We start from the raw sequence: 22,597 nt of genomic DNA, 5'->3' as shown, positions 1-22,597 counted from the left end.
ATCTTTGAAAGCAACAGACTGTGGGAAGTGGGAAAGGCCCTGAGTGAATGTGTGTTCTTCACATGGACATGCCAAGGGCCCATAGCCTTAGACCCATGAGAATTGGCAAAGCTTTCCCATCCCCATGGAGAAGGCTCAGAGGTATGGTAAAGCCTTCCTCTGGTCCATGTGTGTGCTGAAAATGTCCACCACAGCTTTCTTCTCCACAGATATTCCTGACCTGAAGACTGTTACTCTACAGAGACTGCTCTACTGAGATTAGCTAAATATTCTTCCTCCATCCAGCTGAATACCACAAACTCTTCCTCCCTGTTTATCTGTATGTAGTAATAACCCCACCTCATTGTTAAGCACAATGCAATAATCCTGTCTCCCTGATCAACACGATGTTAATATAATGAACATACCGAGCTTCCAGGCTGCTTTGGTTTCTCCAGAGAGCCCAGACCATCCAAACCCAGCTTTTGATGTATGTCTGTATGTCTGTTTTTAGTTCTTTCTTTTGCTACTCCAGTCAGATCACCTGGAGTGGTGCAATAACACAGCAGTAGACTGTAAGAGCAAGGTAAACTGGAGAGGATGGAGTTAACTCCATCCTCAGAAAAAGCCACCTTGAGAAATTCCCTGTGTGGCACAAGGCTGGTTCAGCTCCAGCCAAGGAACCATGAACAGTTCCAAGGAGCACCCAAACTGTGCCCACCCCGGTCAAAGTGACCCCATTCGGGTGGTCAGGCAACGACTCATTTTGGTCAGTAACATCTTCTTGTCACAACTGTCCTTGTGGGTAACAATTTTGAAATTCCCCTAGCCCCCATATCAGTGAATCCAAAGGTCACCTACTCCCAAACAGCCAAGGCAGGTACCACCCTGCTTGTGTTTTTTTCCTTTAAAAGCCCCTTGCAATTGAGGCCAGGCACCCTTTTCCTGCAGCTGCTTCTGCCAGTTTGCAGGACAGGATCCCTGCAGAGCTTGTAACTTAACAATAAACCTTGTGCATTTGCATCAGTGAGTTGGCTCTTTGGTGGTCTGTTTTGGGTCTCAAGAACTTGGTGTAACAAGACATGCAAGGAATCCCCACACACAAGACACCTTCCTACTCCACTGGGTCTTCTATCACAGGAGAGCTGAAAATAAAACCTTTTCAGACTTTGAAGGAAGGGATGGCTTGAAAGATAGAGACCAATGCTCAATGACCATCTAACTTACCAGCATCTCAGGCACAGGCAGAAAGATCTCTATAATTTTTTGATTATTGTGAACTACACAAACTGGTCTCAAAAAAAGAAAAAGGAGGATCAAGAATAAAATAACAAAAAATTTGGAGGCAGAAGATGAGACAGTCCTAAGGAACCATTCATCATAGAAGGAGTCAAACAGAACTGTAACTGTGACATCTGAAGCTATCAGGGCAGCCTGAGGAAGGCCCCATGAAAAAGCCTGCTCCTGGGGAGTGGACTTAGGGATGATTAAGGCAGGGAGAATTCTGATTTGTATGGTGGTTTGAATGAAAATAGCCCCCATAATCTCATAACAAATGGCAGTATTAGGAGGTGTGGCCTTGTTGGAGTAGGTGTGTCACTGGGGGGTGGGCTTTGAGGTTTCAGATACTCAAACCAGGCCTAGTGTCTGTCTCTCTTTCTCTCTCTCTGTTTCTCCCTCCCTCCCTTCTTCCTTTCCTCTCTCTCTCCCTACTGCCTATAGATCCAGATGCAGAACTCTCAACTACCTCTCCAACACCATGCTTGCCTGCATGCCACCATGGTTCCCACAATGATAATAATGGACTAAACCTCTGAACTGTAAGGCAGCCCCAATTAAATGTTTTTCCTTTACAAGAGTTGCCATGGTCATGGTTTCTCTTCACAGCAATTGCAACTAAAACAAGCACAGTTCTCACACTTTAATGCACACCTGGGGATAGTTAAAGAGCTGCTCCAGGATCATTAGACTGGATGGGGATAGAGATCCAGCATTTCTTCCCAGCTCCTAGGTAATGCTGCTGCTATGGGGATCCTAAAAACAAACTGAGTAGGCACAGACAGGAAAATCCCTTCTCTTTCAGCAAATATGAACTACTCTACCCTGGCTCTCCTCCATAACCCCTGAAATAAAAGCAGCAGCAGCCTAACTAGGGAAGAAAAAAGTGGAATGTTGTGTAAACAAACGTGATTTTTGTGTCAAACAGATATGAGTTCAAATTCTAGTCTGCCACTCAGTTCAAGGCTTTGAGAAAAATCACATAATTTCTCTTTCCCTGTGTTCCCTTGACTGCTAGATAGTATAGTGATATCTATCCCATAGAGATGCTGTTAAGATTAAAAATAAATAATGTAGCAAAGTGAGCTTACCATTAAATAGTTCTTTGACTTATTTCAACACATATTTGATGCTGCCAAGACGATATTGTCTGGTATTTGCACTCATCATATCAACAAATTATTTTTGGGTTCTCTTGATGACCTCCAAATCAAAGGCATTTAGCTTTAACTGCGCATTTAGCTCTCCCAGTAAGCCATGGCCTCCCTTAATTAAGCTCTCCGCCACTACTTCCTCTTCAACCTCACCTCAAGTTATTACCCATACAGCACAATTTCCCCAGGCAAATCATCCGCTGCTACTACTACTTACTAACTCTGCAATGTGGACACAAGCATCTGGTGCTCCAGGGACTCCTAAGGCAAGTCCTCACTCTAAGCACATCATTTCACCAACAGAAAAGAAAGTCCCAAGCAGCCATGTGACCTGTGCTTGACCACGGAATCATCTTGAGTATGAAACCTGGTTTCTCAGCTTTCACTACAAATGTTCTTTTTAGCACCTTTTCCTACTGTCACCAGCAAACTTCAAGACCCCAAGAAACTCACTTAAATACAGGCCTTCCTATACAGTTCAAGCACGGAGTTTATACTTGGGTTTATCTGCCATGACACTGGAATGTATAACTAATCTAGTCAACAAATTAGAAGGTAAAATCAATGGAAGCAATTATTTGTCTTTGTATAGATCAAATCAATAGAATATTGTTAACAAATAGCATTTACTATTTCTGGATTCTTCCTTAATCTGGATGGTTAATGACATTATTTTAGCTGATTATCATCTCTTCCCATCTCAATTATATATCTTTTTAAATAAAAATTTTATTTTATTCATCTTTGAATTCTTCACTGTCTTACCCAAATATCTTGTTCCTTTCTTCATGTATAGTACAAATAGAAATGGATTTTTTTGTAATGCTGAGCTTACTAACACTGCAGCCTTTCTTACTTAAGCTATTTTGCTGTAATCATTCACTCACTCTGTTTTAGTTTGATATGTGCTCCCATTAAATAGCACAGAAAGTTAAAAAATGACTTTTTCTTTTTTCCATCTTGAGAGTCTGTGTGTGTGTGCGTGTGTGTGTGTGTGTGTGTGTGTGTGTGTGTGTGTGTGTGTGTGTGCGCGCGCGCATGTGCGTCAGGGTCAGAGAACAACTTAAGCAATCACTTATCTCTGATAGTCAGGCTTGGCAGCAAGCACCTTCATCACTGGGCCATCTTGCTGGCCCAGATCATCGGTTTTTAAGAAGTCTTTTGGAATAAGTAGTATACATGTTTTATAAATAAATCCAAATTCTTATATACTGGAGTTTCTTGAGGGATGACAGTATATGAAAAGAGAAGAACAACATTATTTGGTATCATAAATTATGATCAAAAAAGCTGAGCCTTTTTCTTAATCTCCAAGTTTTAAGGAATGGATCCCTTCCTAGACAAATATTCACGCCTATGAGCATAGGTCTTTGCCCATGTGCAGAGCTTTCCATAACCTACTTTACTGGGAATTCTAATTAGGAAGATACAGGCAATAACTCTTCTCTACCTCCATCTCACTTTAGCTCTCCTACATTCTCAGACTAGAGGTTCCAGATTCTTATCCATGAAGTGATTATGGTCTGGCCCTGACTCAGATTTGTAACTAATGTCCACGGGGATCCTTCGACCTATCATTGACAAGCAGAGCCAATATATGTCTTCCAGCCTAGTGAATTCTTTCACCTAACCTCAGAGATCTACTGCGATGCTGTATGGTTAGAGGCCTCCTTTCACAAACAATAAAAATGGCCTCAATATAGAAAAGAGAAACTCAAGTCATTGTACAATGACTAACAACTACCATACACATACTGCTTTAGTGCACAAACATTGCATTGTGTGTTCAATAGGGAGTATCTTTGAAGCTTTTGGTCTAATTATCTCTAATTCTATTTGATCACTGAATGTCCATATTAACACCCCAACATATCTCCAGCCATAGGATTAGCATAAAACTTATAAGAGTGGTCTACAATGATACCAATCATTATTGTATCCTCTATCTTCCAGAAAAAGAAAGACATGACACTAACAAAAAGAAATGGTTTCCTTTTGGATGTTACCATATCAAAATGCAGCTCTGACGGCAGCCCTGCAATCGGTTATGAGTGAAACACAGCCTGCTATTCAGCATGGTACTCCCTCCTTTCCAACTGCTGGTCGCAAGACACATTTCTCTTTTAAAATATAAAAGTAAAGTGTTTCCAGAGAGAGAGAAGAAAAAAAATTCACAAAGTACATTTTTGTTACAAACTATATAAAAATCTGTCACTATTTATGTTACAAGTGTAGTCATCAATAAGGTGGTTTTTTTTTTCAATGTACCACTCAAAAATCAATTATATCAACTCGTTTGTATAGAGGGGAGAGCACCTTTCACGCAACTAGTATTAATGAGCAGACGTGACTATAGAATCTCCATCTGTTTCTCTGACAAAGCTGTGGCTTCTCTGGTCTCTCATTGAAATTCCATTAATCTGGTGTACCAAGGTCCAATGCGAAAATCAAAACTCCATCTAACCCTTTATCAGCTCTCAATAACCTACATGTGAACTCTGCCTGTTAGCACGCATCAAGTTATGATTTTGCTATCCATCAGGCAGCTGGCCAAAAAAAAAGCAACCAAACCAAAAAAAAAAAAAAACCATGCAGGCTGGAAAGAAAGAGCATGTCTGGTTTGAAGATCTTGCTTTTGTTTCTGGTCAATAGGGTATCTGGTCTTGGTGAGACTGTGCGTTATTCTCTGTGGCTGTGATTTAATTGCTACCAGCAATCAAGTCGAGGCATCACTGAAGTGTGCTTGAATTTCATTAGAAGATATAACTTATGCTACTTTCCTACAGTACCTAATAAACCATAAAGAAACCAAAACACATATGGCTTGAGGGAATAACTGGAAAATTAGGTGGCCATTTGGGAACTGGGTGAACTTTTGAACCAGAGGAACAGAGAAAAGAAATATTAAAGGGAAAGGCAGACTTAGAATTCACAGAGATGTGCGGGTTTGACCTTTGCAATACCTTGGAAATTACATTAACTCTATGAAAAATACATTATCATGCTTAGAGTTTATAATCCATCAACATTCAGATACCGTTAGTGCCTACCATAAGGTAAAAGTCAAAAGGACAAAATAACCTGACTTGACAAAGGCTGAACTAGTTATAGTTATTGTTAAATGCATTTTTGTAATTAGCACATCATTAGACTGATCATAGTAAAGGAACTCATACTCTACAAATCAAAGAGAACACAGAAAAAAATCTAAGCTGCAAAATAACACACTAATGAGATGATAGGTTGGAGTACATGTTCAGTGACGCTCTGAAAATTAACCTACCATGTTCCAAGAAAATATAAATCCTACTACTAACATATCAAAATGAATCATAATAAAAATAGAATGTCTCATCTGCCTAAGAATTGCTTAAGCACTAATAAATAAGCACAGATATTTAACAAAAAAAAAAACTGGTGCTAAACATAAACATGCCATTAAATGTATTTTAACAAGTTTTTCATATCAATATACTTCTAGATTTTGATTTTGAGAACACATGAAATTTCTTAAAATTTCATTTACATTTCTTTATTGATGGGAGTGGTGCATGCATGTTCCACAGTACTCATGAGGAGGTCAGAGACCAACTTGTGGGAACTGGTTTTCTCTTAGAACCGTATGAGTCCTGGGGATGGAACACAGGTCTTTAGGTTTTAATGGCACGTGCCTTTATGTGCTGGGCCATCTTACCAGCCCCCAAATCATTTATTCTTAAGAAAGAAAACAATAATCACAAGAGTATCCTATGATTTAATAACAATTCACTTTCCTAAAATTTACTCCTCCCTTTAAAAGCAGAAATTAAATGTAAAAGTTAACAGAAAATGGATCTGATTGTCACCGCTACACATTGGACAAAGTTCTGGATATAAAAAAAGATTGTTTTGTTCTGAGTCAGTGGTTAGAATGTTTATCACTTATGCATGCACTTGACTTATCCCTGTTCTGCAATAGACATAATTTTATACCTCATAAAAGCAATTTATGTCTCCAAAGGGAATGATCTGGATAACACAGAATGTGGAGTGTTCTGATGCAGGGAGCGCATTTTCATTCAGCAACTGTACTTAGAGATGGAGCTGCACAGTTTGATCATCATATGGTGGCAAAAGGCATCCTTCATTTCTGTCTATGTGAAACTCTGAGTGGCACAAATTAATATGCATAGCTAATGCACTGGTATGCATTCTTCATTTATAACTACAGATCATTCTTACAGGGTTTCCAGAGTGCAGATTCACTTGACTGAGTATCAAAAAGGAGGCACTCACTGCATTCTAAAATTAAGATTCAAAACTCTGACAATAGTCCATAGATTTTAAAAATTACTAAAATATAAACAATCAACTCTATTATTATCTATTAATACCATATACCAAACTATTAATGCATAATATGGAGCAACTGTAAGTGGTAATCAGAAAAACGAAAATGTGTAGTAAAAAGACATCTGATAAGAAAAAAGCCTGTCACAATATTAGAAGGCAATGTAGAAATAAATGATTTAATATTTTATGAACTCATTTTGTAAGAAGTTTTAAGAAAAAATACACCAAATATCTTTTTCATTATTTATACAATAAATAATACAAAAAATCATTAAGGGGCACAATCAAATATTAAGCAAGAATCTGATAATATTAAATTAACCAACAAACTGTTACTAAGAACCTTCCCATAATAATACCAGCACTTGCCTAAAAATTCTAGTAATGAGAATCTCCTTTAAAAAAGAAAAAGAAGTACCTATACACTTAAGTAGCCTCCCTAGGACCACTAGGGAGAGCTCTTCCATTCCTGGAAAGGTTCTGTTAAAGTTGAGGTGCCCCTGGCCTGTACTTTCTGCTTTCTGATAAGCCTACTCACTCTACATGTAGCAGTTTTTTATGACAGTGCCAAGAGGTATATTCTACGGTAGAGCGTCACATACCATCAGAGGGGCCATCATCATCTTTATCATAACGTTCTGAGGCTAAGGAAACAGTGTCTGGAGGCCCAGCAAAAGGATCATCATATTCATCCCCGTCATCAGCATCACCTGTAAATGAATCAGAGAAATGCCTTTTATGATTGACCCTCTGAAAATAATGGTACCCTGTCAGAAGAAGCCAGATTTACCATTAAATTTAGTCACTGCAACAGGAAAAAAACAAAATATGTTTGAACTATGTCTGATTTTACTTTATATGAATCATAATCTAGATGGCTTAGTAAGTATATTTAAAGGTCAGTAGACAGATGCTTACTTGAGACCCAAAAAGATCCAGTCCCAAGATCAAGAAGGTTTCTTCTACAAGTTCAAAAAACAGAAAAAAAATGACTAAACAAGACAAGGTAACAAAAACTGAAAAGCGGAATGCACAACAGAGAAAATAATTCAAGCAATCCCCTCTACCTCCTCAATAATTTGAAAAATTATAATGAGAAATTGACTGTAGCCACATGAATACTGTTTTTATTAAAAGTCACCACAGGATTATATTAGATTAAAAATTGTTACATTTCCAAGAGTGGGAATTCATTAAGGGGAAAATGCCTTAAGACTCACATAATCCCTCTAAATTCAAACACAATTATCTACGAAACCTTTCCATTTTCACACAGTGGCACATAAGCCACTGTTTTCATGTGGTAGCCTGTTTCCTATTTGATTCCCAAACCCTAGATTGGTTTGTAGAGGTTTGTTTATCTGCTTGCTTTACATATTTAATCCCTATGATAAAAGTATGTGGGGGGGGGGGTTCCTCACATACTTGGTTAAAAAGTATTTTACTACTTTTTTAAAAATGAATCAGTTATTTGCTAAGCCCTGTTATACATACTCATTTTTCTTATAAATTCAACAACACATAAAAACATATGCTTAATAGTGTGCTATTTGTTAACAACTGAAATTATCTGTTAACAGATAAGGAAATTTTGCCAAAAGGATGTTTGCATCCTCTGGCATCCATATGCTGGGACGTGTGTGCATCCTCAGACATCCATCCGCTGGGATGTGTGTGTGCATCCTAGAACAGCCATCTGATGGCTGCCTCCTATTTTCCTGCACATTTTGAATACAAGTTGCCCCTTTCAGACAACATTGTCTATATAATTTAAGAACTAAATGTTAATTTCTATTTTCTTATGATTGTACTATTTCGTGAGCACCCATCATCTTTATCCTCAAAAACGTGAAGATGGTGACAGGAGCAGAATGCAGATGGCTATCTCATCATCTTTACCAAGTCTGTCACTGATACACTAAATATGGTAACATCTCTTTCCCAGTTAAAATTACATGGACTGCACATAGGTGCTACCAACTCTTCAGAGCTCATCTTTCTTGAGATGTTAAAGTACTGTCCAGAACATAAAAATATCTCTCTTATGAAGACAGCACTGATTATAAACACAAAAAGGAGCCTCATGAAATGCTACTAAAATATTTTGAGCACATTGTGATAGTTCATGGGACATACAGTAAAGATCACAAAATTCTCAGTTTCTTTTAGTTGCTATGACCTATTTTTAATGAAGTAAGAATTGTTGTGTTAATTTTCTAAGGACACTTCACACTGCACACTAAAAAATAATAAACCTTGCTGAATGTTTAAAATGTCAGGGTATGTCATATACATTTCCAGAACTTAGTGTTCAGTACATCAGGTGCTATAACTACAGAAAACAGTAAAGCTAAGTAATCCATTGAAATGAGTTCAGATACTCAGGCCCAATCCTCACATTCTATAAGAAATGACCAAACAAATTAAAACTCCTTTAAAGTTTTAAATATCAATAGTTTAACTTTTGATATGTCTATTATCTATTTTAATGAGTACATATATGGCCATATGTGTATGGGTCCATATAACAATCTATTTATTTATGTATATGCTATATATAAAAAAGGTTATAAAAACCGTAACACTTGATGTAAGAAAATTTATTCTATAAAAATCTGTCACTGACATGTTGAAGACCTCCTCTGCCTTTGTTTACAAGAAAAAAATGCTCAGGATAGCCTTCAAAGCCACAGAGAAAAACCCTGTCTTGAAAAACAGAAAGGAAGGAAGGCAGGGAGGGAGGGAGGGAGGAAGGGAGGGAGGGAAGGAGGGAGGGAGGAAGGAAGGAAGAATGAATGAATGCTTTTTGGATTATATATGAAAATGAAATTGTCTGAAAGAATTGATTTTTTTAAGTCAGTGTGATATCTGTCTTATCAAAGACAAGCTGAATTATGAGACTGCTCACTTCCCTTGCCCACCTCTTGTCACCACCCTCTATTCCCAGGAATATAAACAGTATTTTTGTGGGAGCATTCCATTTCTAAAACTGTATGAAGTTGAAAGAACACTGCTTTTCAGCATGGCTTTACTGCACTGATGAGCCATTCTTTTACCCTCCTCTGATTTTTGTTTTCTAACCATTTCCCCATGCAACAATGAAGGGGAAAAGCTGTTCTCTTCAGAGGCTCTGTAACTGAATACAGGGGTCGCTGTTGAGTAGCGCATAGCATCTTTCTTCCCTGGGGGCTAAGTATCCATAGCTATACCTGCAAGAGCTTCTATAAATTAAAAGGAAAATGTTCAATGTGTGTTTATGTAATAAAATACTGAACTCGAGTCAACAATGGGCATCAGGTAAACGTATCCAATACAATTTACAGACATAATTGAAAGCATTACAGACTAATCAGACATCTAAAAGAAAGGCATGCTCGAATGTAATGTCTGCAGAGTCATTAGTTGGCAGCCATTCTATTACAATCACACATAATGTCCGTGGTGCCTTGAGCCTGTGCCAATGACAACAGCATAAATTTTGCATCTCATTTCTGTGGTCATAAAATTAATGATCAGTTTAAAAATACTTCTTTGTAAAAGTTATTGCGCAAAGAAAAGACATGAATGTGTCCCTGTTATGTACTCACAAGGATAATTATGGGATTGTTGCTCATTAATACTGTTTCTTGTTTCCCTAGAAAAGCATTTGATTTATCCTACAACTTTCAAAAGTTTAATTAACGATACAAAGTTAACCATCGAAAAGACAATGATCCAAGGCTTCCCTTCCCTGCATTTCAGTGGCAACTTCAAGGCTTAATTGTACCACAGCAGCATAGGTCCCTGATAACTGCTTTGAAATTTATAATACTGCTAGCCATCCCTTTTCACATGGCTTATAGTCAATTACCACTTTCTTAAACGGCTCCAGATGCAGCCAACAGCTACTGCACAGTCATGAACCCGCCACCACTGAAGGCATTCTGCCCAATTTATCGCTTATTTTGTCAAATACAATCCTGTTCTAAATATAATTAGATAATCAGCCAAATACACCTAAAATTTAGAGCCTATTTCATATACATATTGAAATACCACTTGTACTCCATAAATATGTATAGCTGTTAACTTAAAGGAATTTATAACTAAAATACAGTTTAGAGAACAATTATCCCCTCATGAAGAGCAGCATCAAGGACAAAATTTGGAGAGATAACTCCAAGTGAAAACATTAATTTCTAATTCTCTATCAGTTCATTCAACCAATCTGACTTCTCAAGTAGTAATATACAGTAATAAACATACAGAGTTGTGCATTTACTTTGTAATTTCTTAAGGGAATTTCAGTTTTTAAGCCACTGAATGACACAAGTAAGATTTTTTTTCCCCTCACATTCTTAGAAGGCCAACTTATAGTCAACAAATAATAAGTGTAACTCACACCAAACCAAGGCACAGATTCTAAATAAGGCCATCATTTTCCCAGGACTCCTTGGAAATAGGCTTCTACCATTCCAGGCCCCATTATCTCCAACATGCTTTTAACACACTTGTACAAGCATGAGGAGGGAGGGACGCTGGAATGCAATTCCTTGAGTTTAATTTGCTCAGCGTTCATTGTGAAGTTAGCTTTCAATTGAAAATATACTATATTAGGAAGGGGAAAGGAGAGGAAATTAAACCCAAAGACTGACTCTTTCTTCCATTATTCTGATGATTCCACTAGGACAAACTAAAATGTATCCCTTCTTACCTAACGGTCTTGCTATTTTTAAAAAGTGGTCCGTTAGTAAGCTTAGATAATATGAATGAGAAGGTCAAGGCCACCACTTTATAAATAAATCTGTACATATTTAACAATACTGATAGAGTCTTGTGGGCAAAAATCTATTAACTTTTTCACAACCAGAAGGAAAAGAAATTCTAAAGGGAAAATAGAGAGCACAGGAGCTGTAGCATCTAAGACAATCACGTTTAAAGACTAGATGCTGGCCAGCGCTGCAGCTCTGAGAAGAGGGTACACACCTGGTAAGCCCAGCACAGGAAGAGAAAGAGCAAGGAAAGAACAAAGCTAGACACCAGTAATTACAAAACTGAAAAATAATCTCTTGAAATAGTGTCCCATCTAATATTACTTCTTTTGATGATTTAAACATTTCTAAACAGTTTTTCAAAACTGTTGATTCACTTCAATCCTCTTGACAAAGTTGCACTGGAGAATACACACTGGGCAATACTTACTAAACATCTACTATGTGTTACATTATCTTATTCTAATAAATCTATAAAGGAAGTAATGCCTGAATCGTTACTGAGATTCATACAAGATATTTAACTAGAGCATAACTATTTGTCATGGACCTAATATATATTAGAAAATTCTAGCTAATGTTCAATTACTAATAATTTACAAAATAGTAATGTGAAAACTGCAAAAATAAATATTTAAATCACTTGAAGAGACTTGTTATAGAAAGCAATTAAAACAAATTATGTGTTATGGGTATGGTAGTGTACATCTGTGATCCCAGCTCTTGGGAGGCAAAGGCAAGGGAATCCTGAGCTAGAGGCTAGCCTGGGCTAAAAAGAGAGACCCTGTCACAACAAAAAATTTCAATCATACAGCACAATATCAATGTGTAGAGACCTTGAACCTATAGGATTCAGGAGAACACTTGATAATATCAGAACACACTGTAACTAAGAAACTAGCATTAGTTATCTGTCTTGCTCAAGAGTTCCACAGCTATAAGGACCTTTTTATTCCAGATAAATAGGCAATGTTTCTACTGAATAGCAGTGACCATACCAAGCAAACCATGATTTAAATATGTCTACCTAGATTCAAATAATTCATAATAAAAATTAAGGCATTTAGATAAACAACTGATAATTATTCTAAAGTTAACAACTTGACAGATCTATCCAATGGGGAATCTATGTTCAATTATCTAAGGAGAACCTTCAAAATCATATAAATGGGAAATTTTAGAACATTATCTTCCTTTGGAAATAAACATAAGTCATGGGAAAGTTCAGCAATAAGTCTCAACATTTAAAAGTCACTAAAGTTAAATAAATCAAGCTATTCTCATGAACTGTAGGAATACCAAAGGAAATCTTCCAAGATTTATACAACTTAATATTGCAACTAGCATATCAATTCAACTAATTTTAAAGCCTGAACACTTTAACCTGTAAACTCTGCTTTAGTAAAACCCAACATGGGAGATTTTCAGCAATGTAGGAAGAAGGGCCGTAAGATGAAAACAGATACCGGTGAACATTACAGAAATTAAAAACTATAGAGTAAATCTCAATTTGTTCATTTTAAGAACTCTCTCCTTGAACCTCTTTCACATAATAATGATATTAAAATTAACTTATCACAGACTTAACAAAGGATGTAAAACAAGAGTACAAAGGTAAAACCTGTTCCCGCTCACTTCACTGTGATCCTATAGCAACAAGACAGAAACAGGAAGAAGGTGGGGGGGGGGAGGGTGGCGGGCTTAAAAACACAGGAAAATGCCCTAGTGTCCAGGGGAAGCTGGAAGCAGGACAGCAGCATCTAAACAACTAGACCGAATTCACTCAACCTGGAGATCTTTTCAAGAAGATGCACACTGCCTAAACACTTTGCAACTATTAAGTCTACATCCTTTCCTACTCCTGACAAGCTACAAAATAATCTTTTTAGAAGAATGCTGAACATATTGTGAGGGTATGATGGCATAAAACTACTCAGCTTCTCATATTTCTCCAAGGTACACATCTAATTTGTCCACAGGCTTACTTCGTGCAGACACTCTTGGTGATTAGTTAACTCAATACAGCAGGACTGAGCTGCAAATGACTTATTCAGAGGAAAATGATTATGGGTAAATCTCTGAATTCCACATTATTTGAACTCTTATTCTAGGCTCATTTTTCAATTTCTATCAAATACTATATAAACTTCCATTCTCTTTGGAGACAAAGAATGTGTCTCAGTAATGTAATTTTAATATCCACACACCTGAATAAGTTCTAAAACAGAATCCCAAAGGGAAAGCCCCTACACTATTACTGAATAACATGCAATTATACAATGGCTTCTCATTATCATGCTTTAAGCTCATTCTTAGCTTAAAATTTTTAATGCACAAATAATTAAGCCACAATGAGAGCTCAATAAATAATCAGTGCAGCAAAATACACCTTTTAAGCAGAAGTAAGATCTGGTATGTAGGGGCTGATGAGAAGGCTCAGCAGTTAAGAGCACTGACTGCTCTTCCTGAGGACCAGGGTTCCATTCCCAGCACCCACATGCAGCTCACAACTGTCAGTAACTCCAAGATCTGACACCTACACACAGACATGTATGCAAACAAAACACACTAAATAAGAATAAATAAATTATTTTTTTATAAAAAGATCTGGTACCTATTATTTTTTCACAAATAATACATTGTATTTAAAAAAAATCATGATCAAAATGTATAAACTCTTTCTTTTGTATTCACCTAAGTAAATGCAACAGGATTAAGCCCACAGTTTAAGAGTCCTTGTAGCACAGAACTGTAAGTACTAGAAAGTAGGAGACATTTTCCTGCGCTTAGATTTTATCATATTTAAAACATCTCAGTATGATAGATCCTCCTGTGGTCCACTTGGATTACGTGGATCCTGACAAGCGAATGTCATAGATGCTGTGACTTTTTGGTAACTGACTGAGTGTGTGGGGCTAAGAGCTTGGTGTCCTGGAGCTGTGGCTGTCCTTTCACTAACAGTCAGCTCAAACAGGAACTGTCACTGGGACCCAGTAAGAAGGTGCCACACTCAGGAACTAGTTCCACAGATTAGCAGACCTCACAGTAATCTTCATACTGGCATCCACAAGCTGAAAGTCATGGCCTGTGAGCTAGCCCTGTGGAAATAAAGACACTATGCAGGTCCTCACAAATAACTGAAAATATGAAGTAGCTGGAACTTCCAGTGCCTTCCAAAACAGCCTTGAAAACTGTCACCTCAACTATATGCACATATATTTCAAAAACAATGAAACCTAATTCCTATCTCTGAAACCTTCTAAAGTACACATTTATCAAGTCAAAAACAAAAAACAAAATAAAAACCAGCATTTGAAAACATATTATTCATGCTATCAAGTAAAATCTGTAACTATTTGTACACATCCTTTGAAAACATGACCTAAGGGCTAGGGACATAGCTCAGTGATAAAGAACCTTCTAGAATGTGTAAATCCTGTGTCCCATGAATCACGATCCAGCCAAGATCTACCTATACCCCCATAAAAAAAAAAATCCTGTGGTGTGACATTGCAGTAGGTGACAGTCCACCTCTGCTTCATCCGGGTACTTATACTCGGATGCAACCACAGGTACACACCTGACTGTGTGTGTAACAACTCAGGAACACCCCTGACTGTGTGTGCAACAACTGAGGAACACCCCTGACTGTGTGTGCAACAACTCAGGAACACCCCTGTGTGTGCAACTGCAGGAACACACCTGACTATGTGTGCAACAACTCAGGAACATGCCTGACTGTGTGTGCAACTGCAGGAACACACCTGACTATGTGCAACAACTCAGGGACACACCTGACTATGTGTGCAACAACTCAGGAACACGCCTGACTGTGTGTGCAACAACTCAGGAACACGCCTGACTGTGTGTGCAACTGCAGGAACACGCCTGACTGTGTGTGCAACCACAGGAACACCCCTGACTGTGTGTGCAACCACAAGAACATGCCTGACTCTGAAACAACTGCAGGTACATGCCTGTACTTAGATTGTTCCCAGTAACAAACACAAAACCTAAGACTATGAAATGCACAGGATTCTAGATACACTTCTTAATATTCCTCTCAGCAGGGGGAGCTAGCACTCTCATCTTAAAGGTCTACCATATAGTATGTAAATTCAATTTTTGATTCCAATTATAAAATTTCAGAATGTTAGATTATCCTCCTGAAAATCTCCACAAAGAAAATGATTTCATATTTAAATTTACCTTTGTCTTGAAATTCCTGAAAGTAGCTGCAAAAAAAAAAAAAGACATTTAAATATGATTGAAAAATCAAAGCAAGGTCTAATTAATGGCAATAATTCAAATCCAAAATCTATATTATAAATATACATCTAGAGAAAATACTATTTCTGTCTTGAAATGACAATTCCAAGAGGCTTGGGAATTTACAGTATACGCATTTTTAAATATTTAAGTATGAAAGAAAGAGAATTAAAAAAAATCTAACAGTAGAACATATATCTTTAATATCTCTAATATTACATTTAATTATTTAATGCAGTAACGATTTAGAAGATTTTCTTTTTCAAGGTCTGATGGATAGTAAAACTCTCAAATATGTCTTGATGCTCAAAATAAACACAATGTTTTGCTAACATACTTAGAAAAATTATATAACTATAAACAAAATGGGTTTTTTTATTTTTTTTTACAAAATGGGTTTTATAACTGCTTAAAACTATTATAGTAGAAATATATTTTGTCCTTTAAAAATACTTAACATTAATAAATCAGCACATAAAATTTAACTTCATAATAAACATTAATTACAGAGTTATTTCTGAGTAAGAAATTAGTAATAAAAGGCAAGTGACTTACATAGATTTTACATCTTTTATCTTCTTAATGAGAGATTCTCTCTTTTCCTTTGCTTTCTTGGATAAATTTTCCCCTTTCAGTGTGTCTGCTACAAATGTTTCAACATCTAAACCATGAAATATAAAAAGAGGGTACAAATTACAGAAAGGAACTATTCTTTGTGAAGACAAATAGATCAATGATTATTTCTACACTCAAGTATTAACATCTGTGCGATCTATGGTAGTTGCATATCAGCCCAAAGCACAACAGTTGAAATATGTTTCAAAAACTAAGTTGAACAAATCTACTCACCACTTAACTAAAAAAACTGATGCTTACAACAGCAAATGCTATTTGGATGTTTGGCATCATTAAACTAGGAAGAAGCACACACGTTTTAATAAACCATGGTGCCCCATTAAACAAATTTGCTTCTCTAAAGCAAGTGGAATGCTTTTATGCATGTACTACTATCATTTTATAATTATTTTTAAGTTGCTATAAGAACAAGTCATTTGCAATATTTTATAATGATAAGCTAAAGTCTCTGGCAAGAGTGTATTTTTCTCAGTGTAATCCTCTTTCAAGAACACATAATAGCTAATACTTAAAGGAAAAAATAAATCCATTTTTTTCTAGCCAAGATTCCCAAATCACATCCTCCTCCTCACTACCTTCCCACTCGTACTGGCTATGTAAAAGTCATATGGTTATGTGAGCCCTTGCTTCCCACCGTGCTTTCAGCCACCTGGAATACTATTTAAATAAAGAAGCAAAAAATGGGTTCTTCTATTATTTAAAAATATAGTATCTAGGAAATAGATTTCTAGGACTTCATGTAACATTTCTCACAGTCTGTTCCAAACTTTTAGTAAACTCCTAAATATTTTGTTGATGAATACTCTCTCCTGTAAAATTCCAAGAAGCCCTTGCTGGCTTGAGTCCTACACGTCCATTCTTATATAGTTCATGAAATACTGGATAGCTTACACATATTTTATTTTCAGAATTCTATTGCTCAATTTAAAATATCTCTTAGAGAATTACATTAAAATTTTAAACATGACTACAAATCACCCACATTTGGTACTGGAAAGATGTGTGCTTTACTTTCTTTTTATCTAACTACTTTGTCTCTTAATTTAATTGGTAGAAAGATCAAAACATAATATTACACATAAGAAATAGAAAGTGCAATAACCTCAACTGTTTTTATAATGAACCATTTAAAGCCTAATAATATACAATAGAATGCAATCAACTTTAAATTCTTGATTACAAAAAGCATTTTGCTAAAGTGAAGAATATGGATTATGCTGTTACAGATTCATAATAAGTACATAATTTTTTGCTAAGCCAATCAATACAAGGGGGAAAATAAAATTAAAATATGAAACAATCTTTTAAATAACTTCTAGTTTGAAATTCAGTAACAACAAATATGTTAAAATCAAGTAGCAAAATGAAATGAAAGCAAAATGCCCTGATGTCTCTTTCCTTCTGTGTCCCCTAAATTAAGGAGAAAAGAAGCATTGTCAGAGGTCAGTGTATGTGGAACAACTTCTCAAGTGGGTTCAAAACAGTAAAACTTGAAGCAGCAGTTTCTACCCACAGAAGAAAGCCTCCTTCCGACAAGCATACTTGAGCTGGAAGAGATCATCATTGGTTTCCCTGGTATCCACACATTAACTGTTTTTTGCTAGCTCTCCGAAACTCAGCCTACACTTGCAAGACTCAGGGGCACATAGACTGGTAAACAGTCTGCTTAATGTTATTTTCACTCCATGTTTGTCTTTAATTCCCTCTTCCACGAGTATTTAATTGCCTATTTTACATTTTCATTATGCAATCCCAGTTTAAACAAACAGGATCTATTTTCTCTCTCAGGAAGCAATAACAGAACGAATTACTGCCTGCATTATTTTTCTTCAAAAGGTCATTTCAGTTTTCTAAAAACTCAGAAAACATAATAAAAAGGTTGTGTGCTCTATGTGTTGTTTCCTAAAAGCCTCCCCAATATGTTCTGAGGATGCAAATCCATGCTTCTATTTTGAGAAAACATTTGTTGAAAGGGTATAGGAAAAATCTGTATTTCTTGAGAGTACGGAAAACATTATTCTCCTAGAATTGTCTTTTTAATATATTTATACCCATGCTTTTTCCTAGAAAAATGCTTACTAGCAATTGGAAGGATTTTTTGGTAATTCTCCAACGAGATGCAGAGAAGAAACTGCTTTGCTGCTGGTGGTGTTTAACAAGATCTTTAGCTGGGAAAGGCTGTGATAATCTGGTTTGTTGGTTGCCCGCAGCCTTGGTTGGTATTTAAATTTTTCCAGTCAAGGGTGCTTCTTAAAATATACACCGCGTCAGATCTAACGGATGGAATATGTAGCCTGTCCTGGCAGCGACAGCGGTACTGTATAGCTCGCCGACATTGCTCCCTCGAGTTTTTGCCAGCTCCGGAGCAGGGACCAGGGACCAGGCTGTCCTGGCGTGCCCCAGCCTTGCCCCCCAGAAAGGAGCCCAAACCCAGACAGACTTAAACCTCCGGTTCTTGTCCACATAGCTGGGAGCGGAGAGTTGGGCTCAGAGTGCTGAGCTTGGAGCAGCCACGCCAGACAAATGGGACTGGCTCTACGGCTTTGTACCTCAAACCCAGAGTAATATTTCAAAAGCCAGCAATAAAACTCTTGGGCAAATCAAGCGCTCCTCTGGCTGGTTGGAAAAGAGATTTGAAGCTTTTTATTGTGCTCTAAATAGCCCTGCAAATGGTAAAGAAGCCTGGGCGGTGAGTTAGCAAGCCGCCTTGGCCCTTTCACCTTCCTTTAGGGGTCGTGTCCTTCTGTTCATATGTAGATTTCGCTGACTGCTTTCTGCCTGTAATTCCGGGAATCGTAGTAATTTGACTACAAGAAAAGGTCAGCCAGCGCAGACTGGCCACTGGGTCCAGGGATTGAGAATCTTTTTCTCTGAGGTGAGATTTTATTTTACCCACCGGCTCCAGCCACGGAAAAGCAGGATGCGGGAGGCTACTGGCTCCTGCTAATAAAGCCTGGGAAAGAGGGTGCCACCAACGCAACAAGATCCTGTGGTCCCCCACCTCTTCTTACCCTCGAGGGCTGCAGGTCACACAGCCTGCAGAATCACCCCCACTTCCATGGGCCTCCAACTGCACATTAGCAACAGGAAAAGGTTAACCTAGTGAAAGTAAATGTGGTGGTAACGTTTGCTCCTATTACACCTTAATTTTGTCAAGAGTAAGCCTTCCAGCGGGAACAGCTGTAAAGATCTGGAGCAAGGCAGCTGAAAGATCAGATTTACAACTGTTTTGTACATAAATGTTAAGGTCTGAAAAACAAAATTTAAAAAATGACATGTTCTGGCTCAACAACCCTTATGCAGCTAAGTCAGAGGTCACTCAGCAGACTTATGACCCTGAAGAGGCAAGCACTTAACACTCCACCCTCTGAATGGTACTTCCAGTATCCTTTTTGCTTTCTTTCTTTTTCTTTGTATATATGAACCCCTAGAAAAACTGCCACCCTGTCTTACTCTAGAGTCAATGAGGACAGGTCTCTCTCTCTCTCTCTCTTTCTGACACACACACACACACACACACACACACACACACACACACACACAAACACACACACACTGCAAGATACAAGAAAACTCTTCCAATGATAACTCCTCCAAGAGGCAGTAAGAGTTCAGCACCTGCTCTCACCATGTCCCGCCTATATGGCACAGCTTAGAATGAGATCTGCAGCCTGGAGAACAGGTCACTAAGGTAGCCTCCCTCTTCTGCCCACCTAGTACACACACACACACACACACACACACACACACACACACACACACACACACACACACCACCTCTGGGATGGCCTGAATCTGCCTGAGAGAGAAAGAAAGAACTGAGATGGATCTACCACCATTTGCTAAGTCCCAGATCAATAAAATAACTGTAAGAACCAATCATGGCACCCCAAATGGCTTTACTACTTAATTCCAAATGTTTTCCTACCTTATGGTGTGAACCAGCTTTTACTTTGTGTTCTTTGAGCTATCTGTCACACAACTTAATGTGTTAACTTAAAGCCTACACTTTCAGCTGCCATCAGAACAGAACACTTTCTGTTAAACCAGGGAATGAACTGACCAAAACTTCTGGGGAAAATAGAAAAATCAATTAAACTGGGCACATGCAGATTAATGGAGCCAAATACCCAAAGTTGGGAAAATGGCTAATTGAAAAGTTATTGATTGTTCTAGTCAATGCCTTCCCCTAGATTACCTTGCACTTTCCTGCAGTACAGCTTTTCAAACATGGAAAGAGACATGAAGGAGCACAGATCACCAAGTGCAATGGGTAAAGCATATCTGAGTTTTATAACCCAATCAGCTACAAACTTTTCAAAACCGGCTTTACGCACTAAATAGTTTATTTTGATAAAAAGCTGATGTTGACAGATAAGTCTGGCCATTTTTCATCCTCTTTAGATTTATCTAATCAAAACCTTTTCACCACACATTTTCAAAGAGGCCTCAGAAAGCAACACATTAGTCTGAGATTTACACTATATCCAACCACTGTTGGGTAGCATCTATTGTAATGCGTGCAAAATGTGATTGAAAAAGAAATGTAAACTCGGTGGAATGAAAAAGATAGACTTGGCTTTAATTGAAAAAGACAAACTAAATGAATAATGAGTGTATAAAACCTAGCCTATGTCTCTTTTATCACCCATATATGACACTTAATGTTCAATTTATGTGAGACAACTGAACGACTGTGTTTCAAATCACCAGAGGTTTTCTTCCTCTGGCACCCTTACCTTCTTTCCACAAGTATGTTAAGGCAAGCCACTTGGCAGAGATAAACATACTTGGAAAGCTTACAACCTGCTCATTTTTTTTTTTTTTTAGGACATTTAGATGTTTTGAAAGAAACTAATACTGATTAAGATTAGATTAACTATTTAAATGTTCATAACATCAAGAGATTTACTTAGTAATCCAAGGCAAAAATACTTTCAATGTAATGCCATTCAAAAATAGCCCCCAGCGAGGAAAAAGAAAAGGCATTTTAGTCATAACAGATAAATAAATTTCCCAATACTACATCTTCATTTACAGATACTATTTGAGCCAGACAAAATCCTGGTAGGATTCTAGCCCTTTGATTTGCAAACTCCTACCCCTACTTGTAAGAGAAAGTATTTCAGAGATGCCATAGGCTGATTTCACTTTCGGATCATATGTTCTCTTATCAACTTTATACTCATTAGCTGCTGCTGCCAAAATGGGGCAGGCTTGCTCTTGCTCTGTTGGATAATCCAGGTACTAAGAAGTAGGTGACTATTGGTGACTCAGTAGGTGGCACTCTTCCCTTTGCATACTCAGCCAATGCTCCAGAAGGAACACAAGATATACCATAAATAATTCTCACACAGAAAATAAGACCAAAATGTTGACCAAATTATAAACAGGAATTGGAAAGGTGAGAAACGAACCATACTGTACTTGACATTGAAACCATTTTACCTTGGTTTCAACTGAATTGCATTCTTAATCAAGTGTCCCTAAAGAGGTTATCGATTACACTGTGTGGAGGTTTAAAGTAAAAGAAAAAAAAAAAAATGCTCTGGAAATCCCCAGTAGGGGGAAAAGGCAATATTTCTAAACAAAACTGCATCTGAACAAAATCTCAAGGTCATTTTGCTGAAACCATATAGGCACTTTGTTATGGTTTGTTCCGTTTTATCTTAATTTTTCAGCACACTGATGGCTATTTTCTCCTAACACTGCTTTTATTTTCTAATTTATTAAGAAGAAGGTAACACGCTCTTCCAGCTTTCCTTTTAAAATGTGTTGTCATGATGTGAATGGATGAGGAGTCTGATGGCAGAGATTTGATGGCAGACTACTGACAAACCCATATCTAAAGGTTATTAAAAACTGAGGACAGCAGGCGGCACTGCCAGAGCTGCTCACCTTCTTCTGCTGGAGGAGAACTCACATAAATCAAGACCATTTTGCTATTAGTCCTAGTCAAAATATTTGGGTATGGGGTAAGATTAAATGGCCAAGACTTAGGTCTATCCTTTGGTTTTAATTATCCAAGATAAACCTGTTCTTCCATTGTTGGGGAGGGAGGTCAGAGGTTGATTCAACAAAATGTTATATAAACTGTCCTAAAAAGAAGACTTGAATATTTCTTATTTTTAAAAAATATAGGCCTTCAATTTTTAGTGTATCGATGCTATAGAAACTATAACTGCTTAAACTATGCTG

General features: G+C 37.4%; 1 protein-coding gene across 2 annotated transcripts in view; it reads right to left on the bottom strand.

The window, feature by feature from the left end:
• The window catches only part of Skap2 (src kinase associated phosphoprotein 2), a 147,519-nt gene that overhangs the window by 122,220 nt on the left and 2,702 nt on the right, over positions 1 to 22,597 (bottom strand). For both annotated transcript variants that reach the window (XM_051202830.1, XM_051202828.1), the window contains exons 2-4: positions 16,319 to 16,424; positions 15,704 to 15,729; positions 7,346 to 7,453 (exon numbers count right to left, since the gene is read on the bottom strand). In XM_051202830.1, coding sequence (XP_051058787.1) covers positions 7,346 to 7,453; positions 15,704 to 15,729; positions 16,319 to 16,424 — 240 coding nt within the window. The remainder of the gene's footprint in view (positions 1 to 7,345; positions 7,454 to 15,703; positions 15,730 to 16,318; positions 16,425 to 22,597) is intronic.

Source organism: Phodopus roborovskii, unplaced genomic scaffold (assembly GCF_943737965.1).
Source record: "Phodopus roborovskii unplaced genomic scaffold, PHOROB, whole genome shotgun sequence".
Taxonomy (NCBI): domain Eukaryota; kingdom Metazoa; phylum Chordata; class Mammalia; order Rodentia; family Cricetidae; genus Phodopus; species Phodopus roborovskii.
The sequence above is the reverse complement of the archived record's forward strand: the minus strand, read 5'-3'. Positions and strand labels throughout refer to the sequence as shown.